A 23,529-nucleotide genomic window follows, 5' to 3' on the forward strand; every position below is an offset into this window, starting at 1 on the left:
GCTTCGGGAGCTGGCTGGTCCCGGTCACCCAATCAGAGAGCTCTGGGGAGGGGAGGGGCGGGGCCCGAAGGAGGGTGGGGGGTGGGGCTGGGGAAAGGAGTTGGAAGGCTGCGGGAGGAGAAGGCGGGCTCCCAGAGATTAAAAACACCCAATCAGAGCGCGCCGGCTTCATTCGGAGAGCGGCGTGGGGCGTCGCCGCCGCCGCCGCGCGCGCCGGGGGCTGGTTAAGGCCATGAAACAAAAGAAACCCTGAGAGGGAGCCGCTGCCACCTCCACCAGCCCGCCCCGCCGCCGTCCCCACCCACCCACCTAGTTACCTACCTTTGCCTCCTTCCCCTGCCCCTCCACCCCGCCCTCTCCGGTCTCTGGGCGGCCCTGGCGCTCCACGGCCCGGGTCCCCAGCCCCACCGCCTCCCCAGAGGAAAGGTGTTTGCGCGCTGAGCAGGGCCCTGGCCCTGTCCGCCATGGGGCTCGCCGCCTGCCGCGCCTGACCCGGCCGCCGCCGCCGCCGCCGCCGCCATTGACAGCGCGCCGCCGCGATGCCGAGCGGCAGCTCCGCGGCCCTGGCCCTGGCGGCGGCCCCGGCGCCCCTGCCGCAGCCGCCCCCGCCGCCGCCGCCGCCGCCTCTGCCGCCGCCCTCGGGCGGCCCGGAGCTCGAGGGGGACGGGCTCCAGCTGAGGGAGCGCCTGGCCGCGCTAGGCCTCGACGACCCCAGCCCGGCGGATCCCGGTGCTCCGGCGCTTCGAGCCGTGGCGGCGGCGGCGCAGGGCCAGGCCCGGCGGGCGGCGGGGCTGTCTCCAGAGGAGCGGGCTCCGCCTGGCCGGCCCGGGGCCCCGGAGGCGGCCGAGCTGGAGCTGGAAGAGGACGAGGAGGAGGGGGAGGAAGCAGAGCTGGACGGAGACCTGCTGGAGGAGGAGGAGCTGGAGGAAGCAGAGGAGGAAGACCGGTCGTCGCTGTTGCTGCTGTCGCCGCCCGCGGCCACCGCCTCTCAGACCCAGCCGATCCCAGGCGGGTCCCTGGGGTCTGTGTTGCTGCCCGCCGCCGGCTTCGATGCCCGGGAGGCGGCGGCCGCGGCGGCGGCGGCGGGGGTGCTGTACGGAGGGGACGATGCCCAGGGCATGATGGCGGCGATGCTGTCCCACGCCTACGGCCCCGGCGGCTGTGGGGCGGCGGCGGCCGCCCTGAACGGGGAGCAGGCGGCCCTGCTCCGGAGAAAGAGCGTCAACACCACCGAGTGCGTCCCGGTGCCCAGCTCCGAGCACGTCGCCGAGATCGTCGGCCGCCAGGGTGAGTGCAGGGGTGGGGAGGTCCAGCTGGGCATGGCCCCGGGCGTGGGTGGGGAGACGAGAGAAATGAGCATGGGACGGAAAGGGCGAACCCGGCGAGGCCCCCAGATCCACCCCGAAGGGGTCTGGGAGGAGCCGAGGGTCGACCAGATGTGAAGATGGGTCACCTTGCGAAAACCCACGCTTTTTCGCTCGTCTCGCCTGGTAAAAAGTGTGAAGTTTTTCGGGCGACCCAGTCCGGTGGTGTTCACGTTACTTGGGCTGTATTCGTGGAACACCAGGCTGGCGTGGCACCAGAAACCTCAGTGAGGTGGTAAAAGGTCGGGCTCGAGTTGTGGGTTCGCTCTTGGGTACGGAAACCTTCGAGATTGCAAGTTTGCGCCGCCGAGTGTCTTCTTTTTAAAGCGTTCAGCCTCCCTTACAAGAACTTGTTCAGATGGAGAAAAGGACAGAAATGGAGGCCTGTAGACTGAGCTCACTGGGGAGGGAAGGGATGTTCAAATGGTCGGTATCACCGCCATCCCCTGCCCCTCCGCTGTTCAGAAACAGCTTTGGAAAAGCAGCCCAACTCACTGCCGCCGATCTTACTGTATTCCTCTCGATACGTTTCAAGTCTCGGAAAGACACACTGACACACTGGCTGTCTTTTGAAACTGTTCGGTGTGCAGGATGAAGAAAAATTGGACACTAAGGTAATTAAGAAACTTCTGTGTTTATACAGTTTTCAGTTAATTCTCCTCTTCACTTGCCAGCACACCAGTACTGCAGACAGACTCCTCCCACATTGTTCAGACAAAGGACCTATGTCTCAGATTCCAGGAGTAGATTTGTGAAGGTGGGGGAAGGGGATGCTTGGGGTACCTCTGTATCCGACATTTTTAGGGAAGGTCCTAAGTTCTTTATGGGAGCTTTTTCCCTTTGTGAAAGGGGCAGATGTTACCTGCTGCCACCGCATGACAATATGGTTTAGCCTGGTTGATGCATGCCTCTTTACTGTTAGGTTGAGAGCATTGTTGGGGTCAAATAAAGCGAGATGATGGCGCTGCTGCTTAAATGATCTCATCTTTCCCAAGTGGTCTAAAGTACACATAAATAAGAGGTCTGTCGAAATAGTGGTTTCACATATCAGAGTTGGCTCATTTCTTTCCTATCTGTAGGATTTTAATACAAACTCATATGAAATCTGGATAAAGGAGATAGCTTATTTCAGACTGCCTGATGATTGGCACTTACCAACACTGTTCAAAGCTGGACCTTTCAATTGAGAGGTAGCTTATGTGTGTTGTTCTTCTGGTTAATGAGTTTCAAATACCTGGTTTGTTTGGTTTTGACGATACTTAGAGTAATAATCCAGGATAAAACTTTTATTTACATGGGATAAAATTACAACATCTCAATTTGCATCAGAATGAGTTGACCATTCATGTGAGAACACTGAGGAATCGCCATGTACCAAGCATGTATTTTGCCAGGTTTTGAGTTTGTGGTATTGAGAATGTGAAGTTAATTCAGACTTTCTGCCCTTAAGAAGATAACAGTCTAATAAACAGTAGAATGGCACTAACTATAGTATATTTAGTGTGACAGAGTATCAGATAGGAGAACATCTACCGTGGAGGGCCTTGGAAAATGGGTAGGAAGGAGTTTAACAAATGGAGATTGAAAAACTGTGGAAGAACAATGTGAGGAGTGGTGTGGAGGACCATCTTCTAGGTATAATTGCCAAGTAGTGTTGTTTTGATACTTGAGGTCTGTAAAGGGGAGTGGTGGAAAAGGGGGAAGGCAGGCGTTCACACCGGAATGTGAAGAAGTCTGAATGCCATATGAAGATGCCACTTCTCAGGACAAGTTGCTTCAGTGTGCTTATGATAACAGTCTAGGGTAACAAAGGAAAAAACCATTTACGTGCTAGTTTTACAGAGGGACAAGATAACATATTTTATAGATTTAGTTTAATACAAACTTTTGTCCTTCTTTATAGTAGACACCCCATAAAGCACTGCAGAATGGCCCTTGTGTACATTGTTATCTTTATAGAAATCAATTTTTTAAAAGTGAATTCCAAGTTTTTATTGTGTACCAGCTATTACATGATAGGAAATGAGATAAAGCCTTAGTTTTTCTTTTGAGGGCTGTGCTTATTTGGTTAATAAGGAAATGTTGAATTTAATTATGTCTTAGGACATGGAGACAAATTGCTGGCTCTTCCATTTAAACCTTGTATTTTCCCGGAGTTGACAATACTGTTAAAAGTATGTCATCATCCTCTGTCTTAAAAGCAGAAAATCTGGTCCTTTTGCTATTTTGAACCATTCAACTTGTGGATCATTGTACCCCTTTGCCACCCCCATGTCCCAGCACGATAGTAATAAAACCTGTAAAGTTATTTGCTTACTCGTATGGAGAACTAAGTAACTTCTAATGTTCACATCCTTTTACAGTATGATATTTCCCCATGGGAGAGAACCTGTCCTAAGTGAGGAAAACAGGGCAAATCATTTCATTTTCTTGTTTGCTTTGAGGGAGCTAAATTTTCATCCTTAAGATTAAATTATCCATTTCTGCCATTTTATGTATTACCTGAAGCCACAATTTTCTGTTTGACATCTCTTAATTGATTTTGGGAATAATTATGTCACAGATGGAGACATTTATGACTTCAGCTCTGAAGCAAAGAGCAGGACAAATGGAATTCTGAGTCACATAGACTAGCAACTCATGTAGATGGCCTCTGAGCTCCAGTGTTTTCCTAAACACAAGCTACCGCTTTTGATACCGATGAAAGTTGGCAGAGTGTTTGACCTCGAATTTATACTCCCCAGTAGCATATGGTCGTTTGTAAATGTTAAATTGGCCTTGTATTTTAAAGCATTGCATCTATTGTGAAACAACAGTATGAAGCCAGGAACTGAATATAATCAAAAAAGTTTTAGAATATGGACATCAAAAATAAACCTGACAACAGATTTTAAGACCTAATTTTACAAACTTAGAACATCTCTGTTTTTAAGTATAGTACCTGCAAGACATATTAACAGTGATTAACAGGTCTAATTTTAGTCAGCAGGTTTTCGTTCCAGTTTGTACATTTATATCCATTTAGACTAAAAAGTGAATTAAAATAGAACTGTGTACCCATTCTTAACTACATTATAAATTAATACTAAATGTCATAAATTCAGTTGTTTAGAGACTTGTAACCCAATATTTTATATTACTATTAGGATAAATGTGTATTTTTCATTATTTTCATTAGACTTCAATTGATGGGATATGTGTGTTCTCTAGCCACATAGTCTAGAAAAGTCATCTCTAGCTTCTTTTTATTGTCCACCCTGTCCAAAAAAATGTGCATACTCCCAATCTCTGGGTTTTTATGTATGACTAGTAAGTGTGCTTAATATATTACACATTATAAAACATAAAATTCTTTATTAACAATTAATACTTTACACTGTTTCAAGTTGTCTTCCCAATTTCTTAGGGTGGAACCACCCTTCAAGCTCTAACACAACTGAAATAAGGTTTATACGAGAAAAAGAGAAAGCTTGGTCTTGCTGTACATAAATTTTCTCTTCAAGGAGAAATACATATTTCATGAGAATAGTTTCAGAATGATGCTACAGCACATTGTCTTTTTCTTTTATGGGGATGAGGGTGCATTGTTGGCCTTCTCTTTGCTTAGTACTATGCTAGGTGCTTTACCAGTGCCGTTTAACCCTGCTAGGTGGTTACTGCCATTTAGAGAGGTAGAAACTGTGGTTTTGAGAACTAACTTGCTCAAATAGTGGAGTTTGGATTTAGTATAGTTTGACATCAGAAATAAAATTCTTTGTACTCTACATTGCCGCCTCAGTATTGAAGCATTCTGCTCTGGAAGATTAGTATTTTGGATTAACTTGTGCCCTAATCGTAGGATACTGAATTTCTAGTATGCATAATTTAAAATATCACTATCCAAATTAGTTTACTTGATAAAATTTTGGTGTCTCTGCTACCCACAAGGCACAGTTATAACTGTAATATAGTTCTGTGTCTAGCTAAAAATTCACTGTCATTTGTAGTTCTGAGAGTTAATTTGTGTATATATAGACACTAGCTTTAAAAATTAAGTATTACAATTTTTCTAGGCTTCAAAATTTAAATTTTGTTAATAGTGGTTTGTATTAGCTCTGGGACCCTTGAGAAGGGTTCAATTATTGTAATTGTTTTTGCAAATGGGTGGGGAAATCTACTGCCTTACTTCCTGCCTTATTCAGCTAATGAACTATTCTGATTCACTAGGGAGGAAATGGGAAATGAAGTGGTAGTTCAAGGGTATATTTTGTACCCCTTGGTTACCAACAACCTGAAAATGATCCAGGAAACCAAGTATTTGTGTTAGTCTGTTAGAGATTTCTACCTAGAAAATTTTCAAACAATGTTTATGGGTTGGAATTCTAGGTGGTTCTTCACAGCGTAAGTTTTTAAGGAAAGGTAGCATTTAGTTATAAGGTAGTGCTTAATATATTGCTGATTTGGTTTTGAATACTTTTGCCTTAAGCTGATTTAAAAAATGTTTTAGTATGTGTATTTTAATATAAAAATACGTGTTGTAGCTACACCAAACTGCCTGTAACAGTCTCTGTTCGGCTGTGGTATATTGGAAAGAGCCAAATCAGAAATAGATATTCCTGTGCCAATAACTCACTATGTAATCTTGAACAAGTCACTTAAACTCCCTAGGCTTCAGATTCCTCTTTTGCACCTGGGCCTAATCGTATCTACAATTCCTGTAGAGACTCTGGAAGATACACAAAGAAATTGACATATATGAAACTATTAAGTGGTAAGCACATTACTTTTGTTAAGGTAAATCTGAAATTAATTGGGAACCACCGTTTAGTTATGTCCGCCTTTTTTGGCTTTAGCAGATAGTTTCACTCATTGTATTCTTCTAATGTAACAACTAGAACCAACAGATATCTGAAGGCCTTTCAGATACCTGGCACTTCTGTCAAGATGGGCTTTTTACACTATGGTTAACAAAGAACTCTGACACCTCAGTGTTAAAAACAACCACGGTTTATTTCTTGTTCATAGGGGCTCTGCTCATTTTAGTCATTCAGGGACCCAGGCCAACAGCAGCCGCCATCTCCAGTATTACTGATCTACCGTTGTGCCAGAAGATGAAAGACTACGGCATAGCACATACTGATCTTAAAATGTTAGATCCAGAAGTAATGCTTATCACATCTGCTCATATTTCATTAAAGCAAATCGTCTGGCCACACCTAACTTCAAATGAGTGAGAAAGTATATTACAACTCTGTGCCCACAAGGAGAGCCATGATGACTACCACAGTCCTATTTTATAATTTATAGGATTCTTATAGAATTTTAAACAGTGTCATTCCTGCCATGTAGAATTTGTAACCAAACTCAAGATGAAAAAGTAGATAATGTTCATAAGATACTAAATGAGTGTATTTGCACTTAAAAAAAAAAAAAAGCTTTTTAAGAAGCTCTAAATAGATCATGGATAATTGCCATTGATATTCAGGTGATCCTTAAGTGATATGTTTTTTATTAAACTGCATTCTTAATGCTTCCCAAATAGCTTATATACCATAATTTTTGGATTTACTTTTAAAATTTTTCCCATGCTACCATTAGTTACTGTATAGAGACAAAGATTAAATCTGATATTTAAGCCTTGAAAATAATTTTCTAATGTTAAGATTACCAAACCCAGATATACTAAATTGAACGTATGCATAGTCTAATACTCTTTGAGTAGTTCGAGTCTTTGTTCTATAACTGACTTCGAGAATTTTGAGTTACACTAACTGTAAGACCTCTTCCGTGCCAGTGTTTGAGATGTAAGGACAATTCAAGTGTTTGTTGACCTTGTCCAATAAGTGCGGACTACAGTTCATCATTGCATGCAGAGAAGCCTGGTTTGGTCACAAGTAAAGTTGTATCATGGAATAATAAGACTAAGCCTTAAAATAATAAAGAAAATCCTTCAATGAAAACTGCAGATGTAGTTGAAGGTAAGCATAAAGAATTTGGTCTTGAACATGATTGAAGGGGAAGTGGGGAGGGAATGGCTTCAAACAACTAGAAAAGATCTCCCAAAATGGTTACCAGTGTAAAAGTGTATATTTGTATTTGGGGCTCACCTTTTTATTATTATTTCCCTTCTCTGTGCCTCCCTTTCCCTTTGCCTTCTCTTCTGCCTTTCTATCAGTGCCATTTAGTATAATGCAGGAAAGGACGTTGAACTTGGAGTTAGAAACCTTGTGTTTTGCCACTTGCTGCCTGTGACCTTGGATAAATCACTTAACCTCTCTGAGCCTGTTTTTCCTTCTGGAAAAAACCTGCTTCATCTACTTGTTCTTTCAGGTTTCTCTCTTCCCTTTCCCTCATTTGTTCTAAGGATCAAGTTTGAGAAGATAGCATTAGTAGAAATTGACAGTACAATTGAAAGTACAGAGATGATAAATTATATATCAGATAAGGTAAATTTTTACTGCTAAATTTCTTTTATACTCTGAACAAATGCTAGTTAAAGCCAAAAAAATGTGATTTTGGTAAGTTTTTCCTAGGCGATACCAATAAATTACGTAACTTATATTTTTTAAATTTACAATATGTCTTAAAATTTATTTAAAATCAGAGCTTTGGAAATGTATTTCCTGGCAAAGAACCAAGCAAGTCTGGAAGAGAATCATTTACAAGTGAATCTAATTCCATTGTATGGTAGATACCCAAATAGATAATTCTAAGGTTTCTGTTAACATTCTCTAAAGAGCATGAACATAATTTCAAGCTCCCCAGTTAGGAAAACTTCTGCCTTTCATCTCTAATTAACACCCTCTTCTGGTTTTTTCTTTCAGGTTTACCGAAAGGCCAAATAATAAACCTTTTCATTAAATATTTTTTATTGTCTTGTCTAAAATAAGTGAAAAAAGAGAGGTTTTAGATTTAATTTAACTTCTGTTTTTTAAAATACCTTGTACATGCAGGTAATTCTCCACTCCTAAAAATACACTAGAAATATTCTTACTGGGATTTAGGAAAATAAGACAACTTGAGAGAACATTGGTTTAGAGGTCACTAGTTTATAACTGGACAATTTTAGGCTTCGATTTTCCTCATGTCTAAAATGAGATTTAACTAGGTGGTCTGTCACAGTTCTTATATTCTGATTTTTGTCCAAAGAGAGTCCCTAAAATTACGTAAAAGTAAACCAGATTTCATATTACCAATTAGATAGATTGACTTTGCAAAATCTTCTCAATTTTGCAGAGTTTATAATATGTTTTATCTTTAGGAGTATTTTTTTAAATGTTAACTCCGTATAAAAATCAGTTCACTTGTCTTTTAATAACAAACTTGTGTCAGGCACTGTGCAAAAACTACATGTATCATCTCATTTAATCCTTTCTTAATTCCACCAAAAAGACGACAATTCTATAGAGGTACAAACAACTTACCCAAGGTCTCAAGCTGTTATTGTTTGAGACTTCAACGTACCTATCTCAGTAAGTGGTAGAACAAGTAGACAAAAATCAGCAAGGATATTGTAGAAGATCTGACTACTGTCACCAACCAGCAGTATAAGAAAAGAAAAGAAAATAGGTCACTATCTGTACGTGAACACGTGTCACTAAATACTTTTAGTGCTTGAAGTTAATGCAAGTCAGTGAAGGTAGAACTGAATCTTAGTCATCTTTGCATTCTTAATATTGGTTAAAGTACCTAAAACAAAATGGAATACTTCCTGTTTATTTTATTGAGCTGAATTTTTAAATTATAAACTTGCCATTTCATTGTTTATCGTTGTACTTTCCACATTGTGTTAATTGGGGTTTTCTTCCCTCTTGCCTTTATTCTCAGCCTTTTTTTTTGAGACAGGGTCTCACTCTGTTGCTCACGCTGGAGTGCAATAGTGCAATCTCAGCTCACTGCAACCTCCGCCTCCCAGGCCCAAGTGATCCCCGGTAGCTGGTACCATAAGTGCACACCACCACACCTGGCTAATTTTTTGTATTTTTGGTAGATACGGGAATTTACTACGTTGCCCAGGCTGGTCTTGAACTTCTGAGCCGAAGCCGAGCTCAAGCAGTCCACCCGCCTTGGCCTCCCAAAATGCTGGGATTACAGGCGTAAGTCACCACACCCATCCAAACAGCTTTTTATTTAAGGACCCAGTCAACCTCAAGTTGTTTGGCACTTTTGTTTGAAGTACAGTAGATGCTACTTGGTTGAAGGCATTAAATGTTTATATGAATACTGATAATGAAACTAAAATCACATAAATGAAGCTGTTTGAAGTATTGTCATAGTAATCCCTAAAGTGAGACAAACAATATTCTTCACTTGAAATAGCTACAAGGAGGCCACTTGAACCCTAGAAAGGAAAGCTATTAGTTTTATATTGTGCATTTAGGAATACATTGCATTCTTAAATTATTACTTAAAATGTTGAATTAATGTTGTGTACACAAGAAACATTCTTACTGGGATTTAGCTGATACTCATCAGTTTTTGAAGATAGAATACGAGAATTGATTGGTTGAACTAATGGCAATTCCATGTTTGCTGTAACACCTTAATACAGTATTGTATGTGCTTCTATAAAATGAAAGGAGCTTTTGAATATTCTGTCTAGACTCTTCCAAGGGGAAAGGGACCTTATTTTGTATAAAATTATTAATACGACCCCCTCATTCATTCTTATATATCATGAAACTTGTGAGATGATTTAGGGTTTTTTTGTTTGTTTTTGTTTTTTGGTTTTGGGGTTTTTTTGAGACGGAGTTTCGCCCTTGTTGCCCAGGCTGGAATACAGTGGCATGATCTCAGCTGACCGCAACTTTGCCTCCCAGGTTCAAGCGATTCTCCTGTCTCAGCCTCCCGAAATGATGTGTTTTTAGGGGAAAGTCGTATGATGAAAGGAGTGTGGAATTAAGACAATTTGGGCTAAGTACTTAACTGAATAACAGGCATTGTAGTAAGCATGTTTGATACATTTTTTTCATTTAATCTTTGCGAAAAACAAATGAAGGAAGTATCTTTAATCATAGTTTGCCCTAATGTTGAAACAGCAGGTTCCCAGTCCTGCAGATAGTCAGTTTTTTGCTCCTTATATTGTTTCCCTTGAACTGGACCTTGAAGGATTCATACATGATAGCTGTAATAATGAGTTGTGCGTATGTTTGTATTATTCTTGAGTTCGTGGAGCCTTTTACACATAGTTTTATCTTTTCCAAATGGCCATGTTTGTTATTCAGATAACTCCGGGAGGAAAAGGAATACTAGGAGGATTTTCCAGGTTATGTAAGGAAATAACTGAGCAGAGATAGAAGAGGAACAAGACATATTTGGGGGATGAAGTCTGGGAGAAGGTAGGTTATGGCCACTTAATGTGCAGAAGGGGTAGGGACTTAATTTCAGGCCAAAGAGTTTTATTTTTCTTGAAGGTAAGAAGAGCTACTCAAGATGTTTAACTCCCCTCTCTTTACCCTTCAAAACAAAACCTCTTGGGAAATTTTTGAAGAAAAACCCCAAGGACTACCAAAAGTGAAAATATATACATGATGCAATTTTGGTGTTTGCTTGTAAGGGTTTGAACTTTCTTCAGTCACCTTATATTTGTAGCTAATGTATGAAATGAATGGAAAACATAATGAATTTAGTTTCTAGAAAACAAATTCCTTTTTGCAAAATCTACAACACAAGTACTTGATGTTCATAACAGTGGTCATACATAGCCCCAGACTTGCATTCTGTCCTTCATTCTCAGCCTTTTTCTGTTCATTATTGTGATAGGCTTTGCGGTGAGTCCCCCGTCTCGTCTCTTTTGCATCTTTTATGCTCCTACTAGTCTTAACATGCATATCTGATTATGTTACCTTCTACCTCCAATTTTTTCTAGTCTACGATAAAGTCGAAATTCCCTTGCCTGACATCGAAGACTTCTGTCTCCCCATCCAGCTTTATCCCTGACATTCTACCCTCCAGTGACTTGAAGTTCTCACACTACTGAACCCAGTTGTCTGACTGTGCCATCCCGTACTCTTGATTCCCTGCTTTTGCACTTGCAGTTCCCTCTGCTCTCCTTCCCATCTGGCAAAACCGCTGTCTTTAAGCCTCAGTTCAAATGCCTTTAAAGCTTTCTTTTATTTACTGTAAGTAGTAAAGTCATCTCCTTTTGTATGTACCTACTGCTTTGTAGGTACCTTTAAACCAGTTCTCGTATTCAGTATTGAATTTCCCTCTAGACTGAGCTTGAGAGCAGAAAAGATGCCGGTTCATTTATACCACCTGGAAGTAACACTAGCATCTTTATAGGGAATTTAACATGTGAATGGGTAAGTTCAGGCATTAGGCTGCACTTTATCTCACAATTGATAAAATGCTCTTAAAGTTCACCCAAGCAGTGATTTTGCTGGGAACACCTAGGATAAGTGGAAGCTACTTTTACTTGTGTATCACATACCAAACCACTAATCTCCCAGCATAAACGTAATCTCCTAGTAAAAGTCATTGTAAACACTTGGCTTGTATATTTTCTCCCTATTTGATATTTTTATTTTAATATTTAATTGTTTATTATAGAGATGGGGTCTCACTATGTTGCCCAGGCTGGTCTCGAACTTCTGGCCTCAAGCAGTCCTTCCACCTCTGCCTCCCAAAGTGTTGCGATTACAGATGTGAGCCACTACACCCAGCCCTTATTTGATTTTTAGCTTTATCCCTTCACCTATTCCAATGCTTGTGATTCCCCAAACCCTTCCTGACCCTACCTTATGTCTGTTCACTGCCCTGGCCTTCGGGTTACTATTCCTGAATTGGGATTTAAAAGCTAGATACTTGGAGGAAAAAGGAAAATAATTGAAGGAAAGGAGAAAGATAATGTCATAGGTAGAGTAATCCTACCCACCCAAAGAAGTCCGTGTCCAAATCCCCCAGGAACTCTGAACACGTCACCTCATTTGGCAAAAGGGATGTTGCAGGTGTTTATGCAGATGCAGTTGAGGGTATGGACCTTGCTTTGGGGAGCTTGAGATCATCTGGATGATCGTCTGGGTATAAACACATGAGACCCTAAAAGCAGAAAACCTTTCCCAGTTGGGTCTGAGATCTGAGAAAGAAGATTTGAAGCATGAGAAGGACTCAGCCTCCGTTGCTCACTCTGAAGCTGAAAGGAGTCAAGCCAGGGAATGTAGGTGGTGGCCTCTAGAAGCTGGGAATGGCCCTCAGCTGACAGCCAGCAAGGACGCTCAGTCCTTTCACTGCAAGCAATCAAATTCTGCCAACAACCTGCATGTGCAAGGAACTGGATCCCTCAAGCTTCTTGCAAGGAACACAGCCCTTGCAAACACCTTGATTTTAGCCCTGTTGAGACCCCTATCAGATGTGTGACCCACCGAACTGTAAAATAACAAATATATGTAAAAATAATAAATTTATGTCATTAAAGCCACTATGGGAACTTGTTATGGCAGCATTAGGAAACTAAAGCAGGTAATAGGGAATTAAAGGACAGAAATATTTTTGGACTTGAACTGTTGACAATTCCATATTTACTGTAACACCTTAATGTAGTATTTTATGTTGAAAGCTGCTTCCTAATTCTATTTTTTTTTTCCTTTTTTTTTGAGTCAGGGTCTCACTCTGTTGCCCAGGCTTGAATGCAGTGGCACGATCTCAGCTCTCTGCAGCCTCGACATCCTAGGTGATCCTCCCAACCTCAGCCTCCCAAGTAGCTGGGACCACAAGTGTGCACCACCACGCCCAGATAGTTTTTTATATTTTTTGTAGAGTCGGGGTTTTGCCATGTTGCCCAGACTGGTTTCAAACTCCTGAACTCAAGTAATCCTCCTGCCTCAGCCCCCCAAAGCATTGAGATTACAGACTTGAGGCATCACACATGGCCAAAAGCTACTTATAATAATTCTTGAGAGACTTCCAGAATGTCTTTTAGAGTATTGAATAAGAATGTAATATATCTAACATTTTAGTCTCTGCTCTCTTGGGGCAGTGATTGTGGAGTTTTTAAGGGCTCTGAGAAGCTCTAGTAGTTTTTATTGCTTTGTAACCGTTACTGCTAATTTAGCAGCTTAAAACAACACAAATTTATCATCTCCATTTCTGTAGGTCAGAAGTCTAGGCATGGTGTGCTGTTCAGGGTCTCACTGCATTCAAATCAAGGTATTGGGCAGGACTGCAGTGCTTATCTGCGGCTCATGTCCTTACCCAAGCTTGCTGGTTGTTGATAAAATTCATTTTGAGCAGGGGCTGGGAGATGGGTGTTGCAGGATGATGACCTCCACCTCCATTTTTCTTCTAGCTCACAGCTCCTAGAAGACACTTGGAAGTTCCTTGTCTTGGGGTCACCATAGGCAATTTACAACGTACATTGTTAGCTTTCTTCTTCCAGGTTAGCCAGAGCACATATCTCTGACTTCTTTTCTGAGTCATGCTAGGAAAAATATATATATATATATTTTAAGAGACAGGGTCTCACTCTGTTGCCCAGGCTGGAGTGCATTGGTGTGGTCATAACCCACTGCAGCCGTGACCTCCTGGACACAAGCAGTTCTTCACCTTATTAGCCTCCCATGTAGCTAGGACTCCAGGGATACACCACCATACATGGCTAATTTTTTTTTTTTTTCCGGTAGAAACAGGGTCCTGCTACATTACTCAGCCTGGTCATGAACTGGCCTCAAGCAGTCCTCTGGCCTCAGCCTCCCAAAGTGCTAGAATTACAGGCATGAGCCACCACAATCAACCAAAACCTGTGCTTTAAAAAAACTTGTGATTAGGTCAGGCCCACCCAGATAATCTGGATAATTTTACTATTTTAAGGTGAACTGATTTGGATTGTAATTATAGTTGCAGAGTCCCTTCACAGGGGCCACGTAGGTTGGTGTTTGTTTAACTGAAAGTATGTGTACACTAGGCCCAGGAATCTTGAGGAACCGTCTTAGGATTCTGCCTATCATACTGTCTACCGTAGCTTTTTAAAGGATTTAGTGGTGAATGATGAACAGCTCCATGGACTTTTATTTTCTGCTTAATTGTACATTACTGGTGACCTAAATGTTAACTCAATTCTTTATCACATGGTGCTTTTTCTGTTGGGAAGTGGTATAGATAGGCCATGTGGTCTTTTTGCTACCATCTAAATGAACTGTGGTTTAAAAACAAAAACAAAACTTGAAAAATCCTGCTCTAAGTATCCAAGATGTGTTGCTGGTGGCTGGAAAATAAATAATGGGTTTTTAAAATTCAGTGTTATAAATATGTCTGGGATCTCTGGCCTGCACAAGCTACTTTAGGTGACCATAGAGCAGAACTATAGTATTACCATTTTCAACTCTATGAAAATTTCATCTGTAAAGTCAGATCTTAAACCCAGGTTTTCTCAGTAATGCCACATTCCCTCCATTTCACTGTCACTGTACTGGTTCTTAGTTGTAAGTACGTCATTTCACATGTGCTATGGAACTAGAAAGTGGCCTTAAAGATGATATTGTGTAGTGGTTTTAAGCTTTTCTGGCAGGAAAAAGAACATTTTATATTGCAGCCCATTATATGTTTTACTGAAACATTAGGAACATAGTGAGTCCTTTTTTTAAATGCTAATTGCACCCACTGAATTGATACTGCAACCCATGGTTTGAAAAACCCTGAAGATTACCTTTGTTTTAATTTCTTTTCTTTTTTTTAGATTTTTAATTTCTTTTCTTTCTTTTCTTTTTTTTAATTTATTTCTTTAATTTCTTTTCTTTCAACCCCTCTCCCAGCAACAGAGGACCTCCCCGTCTTAATTTCTAAGGCTAGGAAAAGCCTTATTTATTTACCCTGGAGTAAATAAATACCCTTACTTATTTACCCTAAATAAAGATACCCTTATCTTTATTTACCCTGGAGAAGCAAGGCAGAATCCTTTACTGTATCAGGGAGTGAGAGGACCAGAGTTCTAGCTGCAGCTAAAGGGTTTTAAGGTGAAACGTGGCCCCAGCAACAGTGATGTAGGAAGGGAAAATGGGTTCCTACACCAGTGAGGTAAGTTGGAGACTCTTTTTTTAGGGAATTTACTTCCAAATCAAGATAAAATTAGTTCTTGACCTCCAAACAGTCTAGTCTAGACTTCCGCCCATTGATTACCTTGAATACAACTTGCCATACATGGATTTTTATCTCTAGCTATAAGAAGTGTAGTCCTCACATTTTTAAATTTCAAAACTTTGTTCAACTTTGAGGCTACGAAATCATTTACCCTGCTGTTTGTGTGCAGTAGGTCCCCCCTTATCCAACAGGGATGCCTTCCCAAGACCTTAAGTGGATGCCTGAAACCACAGAGTACCAAACCCTATATATACATACTATGTTTTTTCCTATATGCACATACCTGTGTAACATTTGATTTATAAACAAGACAGAGTAAGAGATTAACAATAATAAAATAGAACACTTATAACAATATACTGTAATAAAAGTTAGGTGAACGTGGTCTTACTCTCAAATATCTTTTTATACTGTACTATATCCACCTGCATTTGGACTATGGTTGACTGAAAGGAGCTGAAATGATAAAAAGTGAAACTGCAGATAAGGGAGGGGGGGCTACTGTAATTTAAAATAATATCGGTAGTACTAACCAAAAGTCTAATCAATATGCTAAGACTAGTAAAGTGTATCATTTCTGTATGTTTGATTTTTTTTTCTTTTCTAACTTAATTTATTTGAAAAAGTAATGTGTATGTATGACTCAAAATTTATTTTAAAAAATAAATAAGAATATACAGTGAAAACTGCCTCCCTCCTTCCCTGTCCCCCTAAGTCAACCAGTTTTATAAGTGTATAGCATACCATTATATAGCTGTACCAGCCTCATGCTAATTCAATAATTATAAAATACAAAAGTTACTTTGTACTTGTGCACATATTTCTACAGGATCAATTCTACAAGAAGATTGTAGAAATGTAAGAGTACCTGGGCTTACAACTGTGATAGCTCTTAGAGGGCAGTTTATACTCTCACAGCTAAATATGAGAGTTCTTTTCCCCACTCTTAGTACCATTGTTATAAGGTTTTTGTTCTTTGACAGTCTTATAGGTGGAAAATAATAGGTCAGTTCCCATGAAAATGGGAATTTCCATCTTCAGAGCCATTTGTATATTTACTTTGATGTTAGCTGTTTCTTTCACCCTTTTATTGGGTTTTTGTTGTTTTGATTTGTAGGGGAGAGATGTGTACGTGCGTGTGTGTATATGTGTGTGTAAGAAAGTGAGAAAATGTTATAAATATTTTAGGTTTTTTTTAACTTTGTTTTTGGTGACTTGTGCCATGTAGCAACTTAAAAAATACAGGCTAATATATCATAATATGGCTTCTGAATTTTATGTCACTCTGAGATTATAAATTCTATGATTTTTAAAAATATCTTTGAGTTTTCAAATAAAAACTCAATTTAAAGTACCCAAAAAAACTAATACCTTCGTCACCTGCAAAATTACAAAACAAGATTGTTTTTTCTCCTTTAGTTCGTGTCACCTTTTAAAAACTATCTATTCGAGTAGTCCCCAATGTTAGAAGGTATTTGTAGTTGAGAAATCATGTTAGTTGTTTGGAACTCAGAATATGTGTTCCTATAGAAACAATGTTATGATTGGTGAGCTTCCCTATAATCCCTAATCTGAGTTTAGGGTACTATAATCAAAAGATTTAGGGAAGTGAAGAAATAGTTTCCTCTATCTTTATTGACAGTGGCTTAAACAGGGTTGGCGGCTGGGGGCGATGGCTCACACCTGTAATCCCAGCACTGTGGGAGGCCAAGGCAGGTGGATCACCTGAGGTCAGGAGTTCGAGACCAGCCTGGCAAACATGGTGAAAATCTGTCTCTACTAAAAATATATTTTAAAAATTACCCGGGAGTGATGGTGGGCACCTGTAACCCAGCTACTCGGGAGGCTGAGGCAGGAAAATTGCTTGAACCTAGGAGACAGAGGTTGCAATGAGCCGATGTGGTGCCACTGCACTCTAGCCTGGGCGACAAAGTGAGACTCCATCTCAAAAAACAACAACAAAAAATCCCCAGGGTTGGCTTTCCTGTCTTCCTGTTACTTTTTTCCCTGATCTGCAAAACCTAATAAGCACATGACCCTTTTGGGTGTAGACCAGGCCTGTGTCCCAAGAGTGGCCCATGCTCAAACCATTTGTCTTATCTGTACCCAATGAACCATGCATTAAACACCTATTTATTAATACCAACCATAGGCTAGGTAGTGTTCTGTGGACCCTCAATCATATTTCCTTAGTTAATAACATACCTATTAGGTATTTAACAGAAAATATTCTACTAAGGATGTGACTGGCAGTTGCTTATAGTATCAGAAGTGTTTGATTAAGGGATTTTTACGTCATTTTCTTTTTTCTCTTTTATTTCTGTTTTTCTTTTTTTTTCTTTTATTTATTTTCAATTTTCTAATGGTCAATATTAGTAAGGAATGAAAGGGACCAACCCTAGACCCTTGGACTAATTCTACCTTTGTCCTTAATGGAATTTGCCCGTGTTTTTCTGCAGAATAACGTCTGTCTCTTGTTAGGAATGTAATTGTGGCTGACTGCCTTCTTGCCACCTTGTCAAGTTGTAGCCCACTGTGAACTTACATATCCAAATAATAACTCCCCTAAGTATAGAGTATGACCAGTTCTGTGTTCATATACCCCTTTCAGAATTTCTTAAGCATCAATAGAAAGTGATCTCAATTCTGTACACCAAACCGTTCCTGCTGTGCTGAATGAGGGAATCTCCTGGACATTTAGCCTGTATAAATGATAAGTAGATGTGGAAGTTTCGTTGTTCTCTCTGGTCTTCTAACTGATTTTTCTATTGTGGAACAAAAGCAGATACAGGCTGAAACTTCTAATCTGAAAATTTGAAATCCTAAATGCTCAAAAACCCTCCGATTTTGTTTTGGAGCTCCAAAATCTGAGGCTTTTTGAGCACCAGCATAGTGCTCAAAGAAAATACTCACTGGAGCATTTCAGATTTTCGGATTAGGGATGCTCAGCTGGCAGGTATAATGCAAATACTCCAAAATCTCAAACATTCCTGGTCCCATGTGTTTTTGGATAGGGGATAACTCAACCTGTGTAGTCAACACCTAGTGGCTTGGGAATGCTTTGGAAGGGCAAACAAACGAGTCCCACTTTGTGCAAAAACGTGATCAGATCATGTGCTTTATTAGAAAGCATCGGCCAGGCGTGGTGGCTCACCTGTAATGCAGCACTTTGGGAGGCTGAGGCGGGCAGATTACAAGGTCAGGAGTTCAAGACCAGCCTGAGCAACGTGGTGAAATCCTGTCTCTACTAAAAATACAAAAAATTATCTGGGCGTGGTGGTGCACGCCTGTAGTTCCAGCTACTTGGGTGACTGGGGCAGGAGGAACCTGGGAGGTGGAGGTTGCAGTGAGCCAAGATCGCATCACTGCATTCCAGCCTGGGTGACAGAGCCAAGACTGTCTCAAAAAAAAAAAAAAAAAAGGCATCATCTGACTAAAGTGGTATAGAGAATATTAATTTATTAAGGACAAAAAAGGAAGGGAATATTTAAGAAAAAGACATGCTCAGATTGTGACACTTAGCTTCAGTAGCACCTAGCTTCTCCTTTTTTTTTTTTTTTTTTTTAAGATGGAGTTTCACTCTTGTTGCCCAGGCTGGAGTGCAGTGGCACAATCTCGGCTCACTGCAGCCTCTGTCTCCCAGGTTCAAGCAATTCTGCCTCAGCCTCCCAAGGAGCTGGGATTATAGGTGGCACCACCACACCCGGCTAATTTTTGTGTATTTAGTAAAGATGGGGTTTCGCCCTGTTCACCATGTTGGTCAGGCTGGTCTTGAATTCCTGACCTCAGGTTATCCACCTGCCTCAGCCTCCCAAAGTGCTGGGTAAATTATAACACCTAGCTTCTTTATTTTGATGAACTAAGAATAGTATGATATATTCATGAGAACACATCTATCCTGGCAAGCTCAAGTTAGGGTCTTTGAAAAGTATAACCCCAGAGTTCTATGCCTTGATGTATACTTGACATTTTAAGTTACAGTTTGAAACCCTCTAATGTTAACATAGTTGGCACTAGTAATCTGTGATTACTCAAAAAAAAAAAAAAAAAGTTGGTTAAAGTGGGGAATTATGTAAAGTTATACATGTGTCTTAGATGTTTTATTTTAACTTAAATATACTTAGGATTTGTCAAGGCCTTTTGTTTGAAATTGTGTCTGTCAATCAGAGCAGTCCTTGAGTAAAACCATACCCAGCACCCACATTCCATACAATCTGCAGTATCTGTTTCTTTTAAATGGAGCAGGACTTTACAACGATTACAAAATCATTCTATGTTACTTTTTTTTATCCCAGCCCTTTATAGCTGTCTCACCTATTCATAATTCAATAGCAGCTTTTTTCTTTAAGATGCTCTTTAAGATACTCGTCTTTTTTGCATTGATGTTTCATTAGTTTATGCAATAATTCAGATAATTCAGTTACTAGCGTGAGTACACCTAGCACAAACAACATGGGAATAAACAAAACTGAATCATAGCAGGCCTAGAATTTAACTGGTGGGAGCAGAAGTGAGATGACCTACTAGCCATGAGCACAGTGTTTTTGTCATCAATTGAGTTTTACAGAGGAAAGAGTAATGTTAAGTTAAAGTGATAAGATAATTAGGTAGAAGTCAGTTTAAAAACTTCTGTAAGATAATTGTGAAAATTGAGGTTCTTGGACTAGCAAAAAGACCATAGATTTTTAGGTCAAACTAGGTTTACTTCTGGCTCTGCCACTTCCTAGCTTTGTGAAAAACTCTAAAACTTACCCGTAACCAGATACTTAGCTTAAAAGGTGCATTCTGTGATTTGTCTTTATATATATCATTGAAGTACATGTTGATTCTTATGAAATGTTTTCTTTCTAACAGGTTGTAAAATTAAAGCACTGAGAGCCAAGACAAACACGTATATCAAGACTCCTGTTCGTGGTGAAGAGCCCATTTTTGTTGTCACTGGAAGGAAAGAAGATGTTGCCATGGCCAAAAGAGAGATCCTCTCAGCTGCAGAGCACTTCTCCATGATTCGTGCATCTCGAAACAAAAATGGGCCTGCCCTGGGAGGATTGTCATGTAGTCCTAATCTGCCCGGTCAAACCACCGTCCAAGTCAGGGTCCCTTATCGTGTGGTAGGATTAGTGGTTGGACCCAAAGGAGCAACTATTAAAAGAATTCAGCAGCAGACCCACACTTACATAGTAACTCCGAGCAGAGATAAGGAACCTGTCTTTGAAGTGACAGGGATGCCTGAAAATGTCGACCGAGCACGGGAAGAAATAGAAATGCATATTGCCATGCGTACAGGAAACTATATAGAGCTCAATGAAGAGAATGATTTCCATTACAATGGTACCGATGTAAGCTTTGAAGGTGGCACTCTTGGCTCTGCGTGGCTCTCCTCCAATCCTGTTCCTCCTAGCCGCGCGAGAATGATATCCAATTATCGAAATGATAGTTCCAGTTCTCTAGGAAGTGGCTCCACAGATTCCTACTTTGGAAGCAACAGGCTGGCTGACTTTAGTCCAACAAGCCCATTTAGTACAGGAAACTTCTGGTTTGGAGATACACTACCATCTGTAGGCTCAGAAGACCTTGCAGTTGACTCTCCTGCCTTTGACTCTTTACCAACATCTGCTCAAACTATCTGGACTCCATTTGAACCAGTTAACCCACTCTCTGGCTTTGGGAGTGATCCTTCTGGTAACATGAAGACTCAGCGCAGAGGAAGTCAGCCATCTACTCCTCGTCTGTCTCCTACATTTCCTGAGAGCATAGAACACCCACTTGCTCGGAGGGTTAGGAGCGACCCACCTAGTACAGGCAACCATGTTGGCCTTCCAATATACATCCCTGCTTTTTCTAATGGTACCAATAGTTACTCCTCTTCCAATGGTGGTTCCACCTCTAGCTCACCTCCAGAATCAAGACGAAAGCACGACTGTGTGATTTGCTTTGAGAATGAGGTTATTGCTGCCCTAGTTCCATGTGGCCACAACCTCTTCTGCATGGAATGTGCCAACAAGATCTGTGAAAAGAGAACGCCATCATGTCCAGTTTGCCAGACAGCTGTTACTCAGGCAATCCAAATTCACTCTTAACTATATATATATACATAAATACTATATCTCTATATGGACTCGTAAAGGCATGGGTATAATGGTACCCCCCAGTAAACTTCCTAATGATTTCTTATGACTGTTATCAGGCTTTATTGGGATTAGGCTAAAGTTGTTAGTAAACTTATAAAAGGCTGCTATGGTAACACTAAACCTAAGTGGTCTCTTGTCTATTAGTTTGGTTTGAATTATTAATACTATCCTGTAGACCCAGAGACATAGTTTATATAAGAATTGCTAAAGCTGAAGTTCAACTTGGCTGAGTGAAGATAATCATAGGTTGTGTGAGCCTATGAGAAAAGTGTATACGTCTAAGATTTCAAAACAGTGGGTCCCAAAGCCTAACCACTTTAAGAGTTTATGGAGGGTACTTGGCATTACAGACGATTCATACACTTCCAGTGCTGCCTTCTTTACACTGCCAGTTTTGACAAAACAGGTTTGTTTGTTTTTTATTTTACAACAACTTATGCCTAATTCTGCAGGATTGCAAGTAACTTTTTAATGCATTGTGATTACTTATTGGTAATAATAGGGCTGATGGCAGTTTACTAGATCACTGGTTATAATTTGGGACAAAAACTGCTACATCGACTTTCATCTCGCCCAGAGTTCTCAAGGCTGGTATGATCAGTGGATCAGGAATGCTGAATTCCTGCCCATTGCCTCTCTTGGTGAATGTGGAAATGGCCACCTTGGTTTTCCCATATCAGGAAGGGCTTTGGGATGGCACCTATATTGGCTAACAATTGAGGATGCGAACATTCCATTCATTAGTGTGCTCGAGCTGTTAGTTTTTAGGCTATAGATCAAAATGTGAAACATTTTATGTTCAATCCATATTTGTCTTGCACATTATAAATATATTTTTATTTTTTAGTAATTTAGGGGAGGGAGGAAGGGGAAAGGGATAATGATGCCCTTGGCATAATTCATAAAAGCAGCTGTGACAACCTCCAATCAGTTTACTTCATTTCAAAAACTATTTCCAATCACAAGGAAAGATTTATTTAAAATACACTCGTACATTTCACCTGTGGATGTCTATAACTTCATCCTCAGTATGTTCCCAAATCTGTGCTGGCATTGAAAGGACAAAACATTATACTGGTGGGTTTTTCTACTAATTATTTTTTGAAGCATTATTTTCCCAACACAAAAGAGCTTTTTTCTCGGTATAATGAAAATTGAAATCCTATGTGTATTCAATAGTAAATAGACAAATTTTATTTTTTATTTCCACTTGAAGAGTTACATTTCTTATAAAAGTTTACAAATAACGGTTTTTATTTTGATTTTTTCAGTATAAAAAAAGTTGCCTTGATGGCATATTATGATGTAATGCTAATTGCTTGTAGGATAGTAAATGTCAGTATTGAAACCTAATCTCTAGCTGCCGTCTTGTAGATATGAACGAATGTTCACCAAGCATGTATTTTGTATTTTGTTGCATTGTACACTGCAACTAATAAGCCAAGGAATCGACATATATTAGGTGCGTGTACTGTTTCTAAAAACCACAAACTAAGAATGATAAATTATCAATATAGTTTAGTATTTGCTAATTTTACTACACTCTTTTGTTATGTATATGTAGGGAAGTCATAGGGATTATAAATTCAATTTGAGTAAAATTTAAAACCATATATTTTATGATAAAGGGCCTTTAACTTAAGATGGCCAAAGCACTGATATTATATATTTGCTGTAAAGAGAATTATAAGAGTTTTATTTTTCTGATATTAAAAGTTACTTAATAAAGACTTGTTTCCATTAACTTGAATGTATTCTCCTTGGTGTGTTTCATATAATCATCAGTTTATACTAGAAGATTAGTTAACAGAATTGAAAATTTTCTTTTATAGACTCCCTGTTCCCCAACCAGCTATCTCTGCTCACTCTTGTAGTTATTTTGTATATGTGTGCTCTTGGTTTTGAGTGTGTCGCTTATGTTCCTGTCCAAGTTTAGTTTTTTCTTTAAATGAGTGTTACATTGCAGTAAATTGGAAATTTGG

At 40.2% G+C, this 23,529-nt stretch overlaps 1 protein-coding gene across 1 annotated transcript; it reads left to right on the top strand.

Annotated features, from left to right (window-relative positions):
* MEX3C (mex-3 RNA binding family member C) lies at positions 1-23,297 on the top strand. The gene is made up of 2 exons (XM_025365572.1): positions 1-1,287; positions 20,271-23,297. Exons 1-2 carry the CDS (start codon positions 540-542, stop codon positions 21,494-21,496), a joined length of 1,974 nt encoding a protein of 657 aa, XP_025221357.1. The 5' UTR covers positions 1-539; the 3' UTR covers positions 21,497-23,297.
* The last annotated feature ends 232 nt before the right edge of the window (positions 23,298-23,529 follow it).

Source organism: Theropithecus gelada, chromosome 18, assembly GCF_003255815.1.
Source record: "Theropithecus gelada isolate Dixy chromosome 18, Tgel_1.0, whole genome shotgun sequence".
Classification (NCBI taxonomy): domain Eukaryota; kingdom Metazoa; phylum Chordata; class Mammalia; order Primates; family Cercopithecidae; genus Theropithecus; species Theropithecus gelada.